Source organism: Alligator sinensis, unplaced genomic scaffold (genome assembly GCF_000455745.1).
Source record: "Alligator sinensis unplaced genomic scaffold, ASM45574v1 scaffold849_1, whole genome shotgun sequence".
Taxonomy (NCBI): domain Eukaryota; kingdom Metazoa; phylum Chordata; order Crocodylia; family Alligatoridae; genus Alligator; species Alligator sinensis.
In genome coordinates, this window is record NW_005842271.1 from 1,635,266 (window position 1) to 1,647,831 (window position 12,566).

Sequence of the window (12,566 nt, forward strand, 5' to 3'; positions counted from 1 at the left end):
TCAATGGCAAAGTTATCTGTATAGTAGACATGTTATAAGGTTTATTTTTCTGTTTTAATATGCATAAGTAAACCCTGTTCATCAATGGATGTAAGTGTTATAAAATGAACCCGTATATACAAGTGAAGTCTTATGTAGTGAGGTCAATTTATATCAAAGTATAATGTAGTACTGCTTACAGTGAAATAGTGTCATTGTTCAGGTTTTCTCTGCTTTTGTAACTTTAGAGTTTGTGCAACAGAAGGGATAATCAAGCTAACTTGTTCGATGGAATCTTTCGTTAATATGTAGGCTGGGTGAGCTGTCGCTCTGCCCTTGCCTAGGCTTTGCAATGGACTGTGTTACATAAAGTGCTGCAACATCTATGTGCAGTGCAGCCAAATGACACTGGACCTCCTGTTTGTGACAAGTGTTAAGTTCAACCATTCAACTTGTTATGACGTAGTGACTCTTTTTCAATTTCTGTCTGCCCTTATGACTGAGGCAAGGATTTCTTGGGGTGATATTTTTTATTGGACCAACTGCAGGGTCCAGTAAAAAACCCCAACTTTTGTTGGACCAATTGCAGAGTCAGGATAGAGTTAGACAAGCTTTTGAATGCAAGACATTCTTCATTAGGTCAGACATCACTCTAACAGTACTTATTATCATTGACGCGTCGGGCCTGTTGCCACCTATGGGCAGTACAAAGTGAAGAGTACTGTGCAGTCTGGATAGGAGTCTCTATGGTGTTTGAGAATGCAGTAGCTGTACATGTAACTCAAAACACAAACAGGCTAGTGATGGCAAATCCCAGCTTAAAGTTCAGCTGTTTAATGCATGTCATAACTACCTCCAGAGGAATAATCCAAGAGCTGCCTTGCTCTGTGCCCTGAGGGCAAGGGGAAGATCATAGGAGTAATGCCTCTGTGGAAATTTCCAGCTGTTCAGTCCCCTTGTGGAATACCAGCATTCAGTTGAAAAGAGCCACTCTGCTTGGTTGGGTATGGATAGAAGTAAGATAATGTTCTAGTATTGCTGCCCTCCTAATTTATTTTTAGTTCCTCTTATTCCCATTTTACTGAGAAGAACAGCTGGGAATCTCTGCCCTATGGCAGGGAGTGTGATATGAGAGAGAAAGAGAAGGGGGTTGACTCCCACAACTCACACAAGTAACAGAGTGGCTCTGGTAGAGAGATCTAACTGAAATGGTTGTCTTATTCTCAAAGGCAGCCTTTCAGAATTTGGTATCCCCCCTTGCATCCAGGACAAGTACTTCTTGAAGATGAATAACATGTTCATCCTTATTGCCATCTCAGCTGTTATAGGGCAAGATCTTGTACACAAGGCAGTGAATTTTATACTATTGTAAGGCTGTTCTAAGAGCCTGTGAGAGAAGGCATAAAGGCTGTTGTTTTAAGTTTCCCAGAACACAGGACAAGTAATAACACTGTCTCCTTACTGTTTTACTTGCTCAGTCCCAGTTTTGGGTAATGGAGCTCTTCATTTTCCAAGCGTGTCAGGATTACAAGCCTCTCCCAGCTGTCTAGGTTCACATATTGTGCATGTCACCATAGTAGGTCAGTGTGTCACAAGCATTTAAAAACTAGAATAAGTTGTCCTACCGCCTGGTCAGAAGTAATTTTCTTGCATCAAGCATAGATTCTTTCATTTGTCATTATCTGTGAAAACAATATTGTGGAATGAGAAACAAACATTTTTTTTTCTTTTGGCTCTGGGAGTTGGGGTGGTCTGTGGCCACCCTTTTATTCCTTTGCATCAGTGAGTCCCACAGTCTTGTTCAGCTCCTGAGAAAATTCTAACTCCTGTTACTGAGGAGTCTTCTGTGCTTAGCAGTTCTAGGAAAATGTAGCTATATTGGGAGCTCTTGATCATGGAAAGAAGGGGGAACCTCTCAGGTAGGTAGGGTCAAAGCCCATGGAGAGACAAAGACTTTGAGGTAGACTTTGTATTCAGTGGAAGTCAGTACAGAGACATGTCTGGGGTGACATGTATTGCTGCTGCATTCTTTATTACCTGGCACACTGTCAGTTTGGGGAGCTTTATCTCTAAGTAGAATGTGATTCAGTAATAGAAGTTAAGAGTCTGTGACTGTGGGGCTCAGCATAGTGAGTTCTGACTTGCAAGAACTTTCTGGACAGGTGCAATTAGAGCAAGGGTGGGCAATTATTTTGGGCGGAGGGCCGCTTACTGAGTTTTGGCAAACCATCGAGGGCTGGATGACATGCATCCAGGGGCAGATAAATATTTTCTAAATTTTTTAGGGGCCCCGTGGGCTGGATAGAATGGCCTGGTGGGCCACATCCAGCCTGCAAGCCGCATTTTGCCCACCCCTGAATTAGAGGCAGGTGTTTTCACTATCGTGCCTACTTTGGCCTAGATATAGCTATAAGGTGTTCCAAAGGGCTCTAAAGCTGGTAACTGATTTAGCAAACAGAGGGGTCTGTTATGGCAGAATCAAGGTCTTGGAAAAGCTTTTTCCCTCTCTCCCTACCTGCATTGCCTCCTTGTAGCATGGGTTCAACTTTAGCCAGAAGTTCTTCAGCTAGATGTTGATCTCAGCTAGGCCTTCATCTGTCATTCACAAAGCTAGCTAGTTGGAAGGCTGTTGGCTGTACATACTTGTGTCTTTGCAGGAGTGCATCTTCTTTTGTGTTCGTGAGGAGCCTGTGGTATTTCTACGCATGGAAAATGATTTTGTACCCTACACACCCAGAGGAAAGGAGAACTTGCATGAAAATCTGCACAGTCTGCAGAGAGGGGTCAAAGTGGAAAACTTGGAGCTTGCAATCCGGAAAGAGGTGATTGAACATCTAAGCTGGCCATTTCTTTGAATGGGATGCTGGGAACTAGTTGTCCTCTAGTTATTTTGAGGGGTTTGGTGAACAGAGGTGATGGGAGTTGTGTTTGGCAAGAGAGAAGGGCAGTTGGGAACTCATTGTGGCTGTGTGATAATTTTGATACTATGCCGTGGGATGGCTTTTCTGAAGACTTTACTGTCTTGGGAAGGGTCCACTGTGAGGTGTCGTGTGTGTAAATGTGCTTGCACAATATATATGTAGCTCTATTTGCTTGTGTGCTTAAGAAACTGGTACACTGAAATGGCATGGGGTCTTGTACTGACCTTTTTTTCCTTGCATGAAGAGTTCCTGTGGTTCCCATTCTGGGCCTTTGCAGTTAACTGAATTCAAACAGCTGTGCGGTTCCACTCAGGATCATCTGTATGACTCTGTCCCTGTCTTTCTATCTGCCCCTTCTGCTCTAGTGCTGAGTCTGTATGCTTTGCAGTTCACCTTAGTCTCAATTTACAATACTTTCCTTCCTGTTCCAGTCTTTGGCCTCTTGTGATTTTTGCACAGTGAGCAGTACCTAATGAATAAACTGCTCATGAGCTCAGTAGAGTAGCAGGTTATTTTGCAAAATGGACCATATGCTACTTATAAGAATTGCACCATTTCTCTAGCATCCCCACATGCTGTTTTGGTAATATAGTTGGAAATGGAAGTTAAACAGTAAGAATGGCTTTTAAATTGATTTTGTTCGGTTTGTCTACTGAAGATACATGACTTTGCCCAGCTGAGTGAGAACACGTACTATGTCTATAATGATATTGAACATTTCAAAGATGAGCCGCATTCTGTGAGCATCCATTGTGAAGAGGACATCCATGTGACAGAAGAAGTATACAAGAGGCCTGTTTTTCTGCTGCCATCTTACAGGTAATGCTTAGACATAAATGATATTCCCATATTGCTTGGGTTCCTTTCCTCTTTCTTCTCCTCTTCTGCATGTTTATTCCATAATAATTTGGCAGGTCTGTGCCTAGGAAGTCCATCACATGCTCAGCTTGGGGTTTTGTTTTGTTTTATTTTTAAATCCAAGGTGCCAGACCTGAAACAGTGTGTTCATAATTACAGCTCTGGGTTGTACTCATCATCTTCCAGTGCACATGGGCTTTATGGTTTCAACATGTGTATTCAAACTGGTGAAAGAAAGGGAAAAAGCCTTTTTGTCTTGCTGGAGAGCAGCATTAGCTGTAGGGGGAGCTAGACAACTCTCTCCTCCCAGAACAACAGGTGAAGGGGTTGAAGAAACATTTACAGAACACCTAATATTAGACATGGATTTCTCCTACGCCCATAAAACCTTTCGGCGCTCAAGCTTGAATGGCAGAACGACTGCCCTTTATAACCATAATAGGAGTCTCTAGATCAGAGCTTTCCAAACTGTGTGCCGCGACACATTAGTGTGTCGGCGGCAGTGTGTAGGTGTGTCGCGCGAAATGCAGAAAATTTTGCGGAAGGGCACCGCGGAGCTCCCTTACTCGCGTCTGCTTCCCTTGGCCCCTCCCCCGGAACTGAATTACTGTGTCGCGAAATGATGCATGTCTAAAAAGTGTGTCACCAACATGAAAAGTTTGGAAAGCTCTCCTCTAGATGTACTGGTAAACCAAGTGAATGTTACTAAATGTGTAACAATGTTTCTTGTTTATGCCTTTTTGTGGGACTTTCCCAGCCGTCCCCTCTTATTTTAAGTCTTTATTCGCCCAGTGAATGGCTTTTTACTGTATTTGGCAGGTACTGTCGTCTGCCTTTGCCTGTGGATGGGGCGCCTCTTGAAGCACAGTTTGATGTTTTCATCAATTTCCTCAGGGTAAGAATGGCTGAATGCAGAAGTCTCATATTAACAATGTGGAGAGAGAGAGAGAGAGAGAGAGAGAAAACATCAGACGGCTGTTGGTTTTTCTGCTCAGAGCAGCATAAATTGGGTCAGTGAATTCTGCCCATGGTCGCTGCATATGTTGTAGCTTCTCCTGGGGGAAACAAGGTGAGGTCAAGTGCAGCACCTGATTTCCAGGAAGGGTTCTGTCTTTCTTACCTAGCTTCCCTGCTAACTAAGGCTTGGGCAAGGGAGGGAAGAAAGGTGATGTACATGAGTTGGTCATATGATGAGTCTGACTGAGCCTAAGTTAGAACCAAGGCTTGCGCTGGGGTTCCTAGTCAGTGGAATAAGCAGACTAATGACCTTCTTACAGTACACTTACCGGATGAGTTTGATTTGGGATTTGGAGCTGGGCAGCCACTGCCTGCCTCTGTTTAAATTTGTGGTTCTGCTTTTAAACTTAAATAGACAATCATAGTTTTGTGGTAGCTGACCAGAAATGCAGTGCTGAACCCTTCTGCTGCAGGAGGTAAGGCCTGTCATCATAAAGGACACTGTTACATAGTTGCTACAAACCTGTACCACATGCGATGCTGAGAGCACAGACCAGAGGCCCTTCAAATATTCTGGGGGCCGGAATGACTCGGGCATCACTGGTGGCGCACACACGTACCTCTTGCTTCTAGTTACTGATTCAAATCGGCTTGGATTCCGTCATCAATAGTCTGTTGCCATCACAGGGCTGTGCTCTGTGGCTTCTGTCATGAGAGCTGATGGTCTTGGTCCAGTTCCGGATTAATGAGGACCATCACTATAGTTGACACCGTGGTGAAGAGCACATTCCCTAGAGAGGCTGTGTCTAGATTGGTGGTTCTCAACCTCTTTAGACACAAGGCACTCTCAGACAATGCTAGCTCTGCGCATTCATTCAGTTTTTGACTACAGAAAAATAGAGCAATTCTTGTGTTGCAAAGAACTCAAAACGACCACAACAGGTCAGAATGTTTTTAAAACTGTGCATTTCCTATTTGAAACCTCTGGGTTTGTGAATCATGTTTGCATGTCTAATAGTGCTAACATTATATGGCACTCTGTGGCACCCTTGAAAGGATCTCCAGGCACACCAGGGAGCTGTGGCACCTAGGTTGAGAATCACTGGTCTGAGTTAGAGTGAACTGTATTGAGGGGAATTGTGAATGAGGCTAACAGGCTGCTGACTGTGCTGTACCCATTCATGCATAAACTGAGGGTTTGAGTCTCCTGGGTTATCACTCTTGCTCTTTTTATCAGATAACTCACAAAGCAATAAGCTTTCTTTTCTTGTGTGTGGTTCATATTGTGTGGCTCTATAGAGCAGTAGCATGTGCTTTAAATTAACAGTCTGTGTTAATTTAAAGTAAGACTTTCTTTTTCAGTTCTTTCAGAGAGACTTGTGTGGAACAGACCTTTCTCCTAGGGAACATTTAAAAACTGCTACTGCTTTCTTGGCATTCAAATTCTCCATTGAATGAGTTGTTTGAGACTCAAGCACAAATGACAAACAGCTGCCTTGAGTTCAGACCATTTCAGATGTGGTTGTGTGTTACTCTGAGGCAGTGCAATAGGAAAAAATCAGCGACTTCTGTTTATTTTAGCTCCTTCCTATTTGAGTTGCATGCATCTGCTCTTCTAAACCTTTTTCCCTCGTGCCTTTATGCTCTTTCACACATTCTCCTCCTTGCCCTGCCTTTTTGGAGCTTTTTGTTGGACATAGCAGGATGCCTGTTCGCCTGCATAGAAGCTTCATCAGTTTGTACTCTTGAGAGCTGTGTGCACCTCTCATGCCCCTTAAGGATGAATGAAATGCAATATTTAGTCTTTGTTTGCCTCCACCATCTTCCTTTGTCCCCTTTATTTTTCTAGGTCATTTTGCTTTAGCCATTAATTTTTCTAGGGAGCCTGCTATGTGTAATTTGGAGTGAGTGTCTCTGGTAGCCTTGACTCAGGTGTTATGATTTGTTCTGGTATAGGGTTTGCTTAAGGACTAGCTGCAGCTGAGTACTTGTCAGCCTAAAAAACTCTGTGGTAATGAGCAGGTTGAGAGAGGAGGACTTCTGTGTGCTCATTTTCCTTAGTTACCCCATGGAGTGACTGGAGTGTGTGGAGGTCACAAGATGGGAATGGGACATATAGATTTGAATACTGTTTGAGGAACTTGTGCTGTTTTTCTTTAGGTTTTTTTTTTGTCTTAGTCAATAGATTTCCTGCTTCAGAATAGGCAGATTTTGTCCAAGACCTTAAGTGGAGTACCCAAGATGACTACTTTATATGCTGGAAATGCTGTCTATAGTTCTCACTCCAACTATTTTACTTAATATGGATTTCTTTTTTGTTATTGTTGTGCGGGCCGGGCCCTTTTTTGTGCTCTGAGCAGGCTGTGGCCAGCAGCCCGGGCACGCGGGGTCGGAGAGAGAGCGCGTGTCAAGCTAGAATTAGGCACAGACTCGTAGCGGTAGATTTAAAGATTGTTTACTTACACCGGAGATGGTTGCGGTGCAGGCTGGAAAACTTGCTTGAGTTGTGGTTACAGACAAAAACAACACGAACGGTCACGTGGAGTTTGCTAGGCTCCACGGAAACAGAGCTCCGGATGCTCTGGACAAGCACGCCACCAAAATAGGAACTTTGTAGATACGTCTTATAAAATTATCGCTCGAAGACAGAAAGAGGTGGGCGATAGATCAGGTCGCCAAACTCCTCTGAATCTCACACAGGGTTTCTATTACCCTGCCGTGTACCCAGAGTCCCCACAAGATGGATGCGGAATCCTCTTCGGCTTGGGCGGAAACCGCTCAAGCCTCTTATACGGCTAACAGGCCAATCGTTAGTCGCCACGTGGGAATAATTTAGAACTAGCCAATAGCGGGGAACAAATTTGCATGCGGGTGGCGGGAACTCCTTTGCACCGTGCATTTCTCTTGCAACTTGAGCAATGCACTCTGCAAAGGAAGCTGCAAATAGGCGGGAAACTCTTCCTTGCACCGGGGTTCTCCTCTGCAGCAGAAAACTCCACCGTGCAACGAAGCTGCAATTTGGCGGGGATAATTCTAGTGCTGAAGCACACACAAAATCATACCTTTGGGTTATGACAATTGTAACTTAATAAAATGTATCTAAGGCCCCTGCCATATGTTATGCTTAAAATGTGATTAATCAATTAATCGCGTCTTAAATTGTAACCCAGCCACATCGTAAATCCAGGAATAAGCTACAAAGTTATCCCACAGAAAATGTGTAATATTCCCTACCATCTGATGAGTGTTTCAGCTGTGGGAGCTTGCAACTTGCCACTGGCAATAATGCAATAATGCATGATGGGATCTAATGCTCGAGACCATAATCACGCCTCTTATCATGCATGTGTAACACAGGAGGAAGCACAATTGTGTGATGGTGGGTTCTTCACTATCACTTTAGCTGTTCACGGGAAAGGCATAAGTGTTTTCAGGTGAAAAATAAGTAACAGTGGTGGTAAAATGCCTTTTGTGGCTAACTTTCATAGATTTCATAGAGATTAAAACTGGAACTGACCTTGTGAGATCATTGGGTCCAGTCCCCTGCCCAAGAGGCAGGAAGTCATCTGGGGTCAGATCACCCCAGGAAGATAAGCATCCAAGCGTTTCTTAAAGGTATCCAGAGTAGGTGCTTGCACCACTTCTGGAGGGAGTCTATTCCAGACTCTGGAGACTCGGGTGGTAAAGAAGTTTTCCTTATGTCCAGTCTAAAATGGTCCTCTAGCAGTTTGTGATAGTTAGACCTAGTCTTCCCTTGGGGTGCCCTGGTGAACAGATGTTCTCCCAGGTCCTGATGCACGCCCCTTATATACCTATAGGCTGCCACCAAGTCACCCCTGAGCCTTTGCTTCTCCAAGCTGAAGAGTTCCATGCCTCTCAGCCTCTCCTCATAAGGCCTGTTCTCTTGACCTCTAATCATGTGTGTGGTTCTCCTCTGGACTCTCTCAAGCTTCTCCACATCCTTTCTAAAGTACGGAGCCCAGAACTGGATGCAGTACTCCAGCTGCAGTCTCACCAAGGCTGAGTAAAGCAGGAGAATGACTTCTTGGGTCTTGCTTAAGATTCATCAGTAGATGCAAGTCAGAGTTTTAGTTACTTTGCTGGCTGTGGCATTGCATTGGTGGCTCATGTTTACCTTGTGGTGGTGGCTAAGTCTCTTTTGGTCATAGTGCTAGTGAGTGTAGCACTGCTGAGCCTCTAAGTATGATGTGAGTTTTTTCTCCCATGGTGGAGCACCTTGGATTTCTCTGTTGAATGTCATCGGGTTTTGATCTGCCCACCTAGTGAGCCTGTCCAGGTTGGCCTAAATTGCCAGCCTATCCTCTAGTGACTGCACTTCCGCATAATTTGGTGTTGACTGAACTTATCCAGTCCACTTCTGACACCTAAATCCAGATCATTTATGAATATATTAAAGAGTACTGGTCTGAGTACTGAGCCCTGGGGAATGCCACTGGTCACCGTATGCCATGCTGACTCAGTTTCATTGAACACCAGGCAGGGAATCAAGTCTTAGCTCTGACACTGACTCAGAGTATGACCTTGAACCAAGTCATTTAATCTCCCTAGCTCAGTTTCCATTTGTGAAAACAGCAAGACTTTTCTCCCTTTGTGATGTACTTTGAGACTTCCACATGGAAGATGGGATTATGTAGGCACCAAGTACTAGTATGTTAACATTTTTCTTCTGTCTTGTATATTGTAGTGTCTGCTGTTTGCCTGTATTCTCTGTGAAGTGTGTTGTGTTGCGCCTGTGCGTGAAAGAGGTTATAATGCAATCCATGTATATCTCATTCATAGGAGAGTCCAAACCTGCTCCTGCTTCGGGACCCTGGCAAACCACCTCCTGCTTTACTTTTCAGCTGCCAAACTGGAGTGGGCAGGACCAACTTAGCCATGGTCTTAGGCACTCTTGTGCTCTATCACCTCAAGGTACCGCAAAAGCCAGAGTAAGTATGTCTTCTATCCCCTGCTTTGGGAGCTCATTGAATGAAGTGAGGGGAAGGGAGAAGTGATGACAGGCCCTGTTTGTACCACAGCATCTTAAAAAACTGATTTTTATTTAAAACCTGCCCCTGAAATTCTGTTGTGCATTCATGCTATACATAGGTGTGCAAGGAGGGCAGCTCCAGTCTCTCTACTGGGGACCCAAATGTGAGTTAAAGGTATTGACGGTTTTGTCCCATTAAATAGTAGTTGGGCTGTGTAGGTCTTTACAATAGCATATTTGGGAGGGTGAGGAGGCCACCTACCAGCAGAACTTAAAAAGCCCAAAACAACTCCTCCCCCACCCCGGAAAACCCCCCCACAAACCAAACAACCCCCACTCTCCTTCAAAACCATATGAAGCACCAATAGCACCTTCCCATCATATGATGAGATCATATTGTGGATTATTAAAAGCTTTTTAGTTCTAAAACCATTTATGCAATGCATTCCCTCCCTGCACCATTGTAGGAGGGGCTGAATTTCTCTACCCCTTCGTCCATGGCTTTCCCAAGGGGTAGCTCCTTTTGTTTTTTCTGAGAAAGGTCTGTAGGGTGGCAGGAGCCTGGGCTCTGGTGATGCAAATAGACTCTGACAGCTGCTTAGAGAATGGGATGTTTACCTGCCAGGGACATATATCTGGGAGAGAAATGAAAATTGAAGCCAGGGGGTGTTCATAGGAGAAGGGTAAAATTAATGCAGTTAAATAGAGGATGGACCTTGAATGCAAAGTTGATTTAATATAACATGCAGCATACTGCATGCATCTGTTTAAGTCTGATTTGTTCAGATGTGTTGAGTACCCAGTAACATAAACACACTAAGTAGAATCACTTACTCATACTTGTAGCCCTTACCGCTCTGGATTAAGATTATGACTGTGATCTCCTGCTTCAAGACTTCACTAGGTTGCTTGCAAGGGGCAGAAGGGTTATTTTTCCCTGATATAGCTGGCCAATTGTGCATCTTTTTTCCTTCACCTTCTGAAGGAAGGTGATTACAACTGGAAAAGGAACAGTGGACAGGAGGGGCTTGATGTTTTGAGCTGGTATAGACACTTATCTTTCTCTAAATGCCTGGTTGGTGTGTTGCTTAGATGTATGGGATGTACTGATCACCAGATTTAGGATAGGACAGCAATTTTCAGCAGCTTAAATGGTCAGTCACTAGCATGTTTTCGCTTCCTCTGTGACTTGGGGTATATTTTGCCTGCCAGAGTCATTTGGGCATGACTTTGCAGAGGCCTCAGGCACTAGTGACATTTTTTTCTGCCCACAGCTCAAAAAGTTTGTGTCTAACTGAATGCTTATTTTACCTATAGTCAAATTTAAGGGCCTGTGATATACAGGAGGTCAGACCTGATTTTTTTTTTTTTTTTTTGGTTCCATATGACCCAAAACTCTATGAAAATGTGCATTACATATGAAAATGTAGTTCACTGGAATTGTTAATATCTCCTTAGTATATTCTGAATTTTAAATGTAGAAATAGCTCTAAAATGAGAATCTTTCAAAATGAAAGCAACTTTGTAAGTATCACTATTATATGCACAATAGAATATATCTTGCCTACTGAATACTCGGTTGACTGGACGAATTATGCAAAGTGAGACAGTTTCCTTTCCAGTTTTGTGCTAGCACAAGTATAAAAAATACAAATGGGAGGGAAGTAAAACAATGAACCAAAATAACAGAACATTTTAATCTGCTCATTTTCTTTTTTTAATCACAGCCTTCCTCATCCTGCTAGAACTTCACCAAGGGATCGATTTCAGGTTATTCAAAACTTTATTGACATGGTACCAAAAGGCCAACAAATAGTAGAGGAGGTAAGTGTCTGTGAGCAGGCTTAAATTTGTAGTTACAGATCACATGGGTGAACTTGTGCTCTTGGGGTAACCTACCTTTGTGCGGAAAGGATACCTCCTGCAGCACAAAATGTTGGATTCTCCCCAGTTGCCATCCTGTAGTTAAGCTCCATAATATGGCAGTGTCAACAACATTTGGGATTTGAGATGACCCTTTTGACTTGGCAAGGAGGTTTGGGGCTGCAAAACATTTTTTCTGAGGAGCAAGTATTGCGAAGATGGCCCTACCTGCCAATCCCAGCACAATGTAGTACTCCTGAAATTTGACTAGAAAGGTGATTACCCTGAAGTCAGTCTGAAGTTAAAGTTCACACATCTCTAAACCAGTTAGTCCCTGACCAACCTGCTTTACCTTTTTCCTGGAATTTGAGAAGTTCATGCCACTAATACACCCCATTTTTTCTCTAGTTACATGTTAGCCACTTGTGTCATGTATTCCGATGCTACTTCCTCATTGCCCTTGTAGGCATTATGTAAATGCATTGGTTCCTCTATGTGACGAGGTCTGGACACAATTATCTTTTAAAGCCTATAAGTGCTGCTTCTTCGGGGAGGCAGCTAATATTTCAGTGAACATATATATCATGTTTGGTTGGCTGTGGACCCAGAGGTGAGAGTTGCTTATACATTTTGCCACTTTAATCATGCTAGTATGCTTACAGAGATGCATCCCTCAGCATGGGTATAGTTATATCCATATATATTATAAACATGCTTATAGTGTTGTTACAGCTTGTTTTTGCTCAGGGAGCTAAATAAACTGTGGTGGTATAAGGCACTTTTATATCAGCTTATCTTTGTTTCCCCAAGGGCTCTTATGAGCAAAACTATGCTGGCAAAAAAAAAGACACCCCTAGCCAACACAGTGACTCAGTAAACTTTAAGGTTGGACAAGGTTGTAGTCTCTCTCTCTCTCTTTTGTTTTTTCTTTTTTTTTTTCTCTTATGAGGTCAGAAGTTGTGATCACAGTAAAGCAAGAAAATTTTGTCCTTCAGTAT

The 12,566-nt window shown here is 43.4% G+C and overlaps 1 protein-coding gene across 4 annotated transcripts in view; it reads left to right on the plus strand.

The window, feature by feature from the left end:
- PALD1 (phosphatase domain containing, paladin 1) overlaps positions 1-12,566 on the plus strand; it is a 201,704-nt gene that overhangs the window by 79,677 nt on the left and 109,461 nt on the right. For all 4 annotated transcript variants that reach the window (XM_006027893.3, XM_006027891.3, XM_006027892.3 and 1 more), the window contains 5 exons: positions 2,637-2,801; positions 3,559-3,719; positions 4,578-4,653; positions 9,516-9,664; positions 11,433-11,529. In XM_006027893.3, the coding sequence (XP_006027955.1) occupies positions 2,637-2,801; positions 3,559-3,719; positions 4,578-4,653; positions 9,516-9,664; positions 11,433-11,529 (648 nt within the window). The remainder of the gene's footprint in view (positions 1-2,636; positions 2,802-3,558; positions 3,720-4,577; positions 4,654-9,515; positions 9,665-11,432; positions 11,530-12,566) is intronic.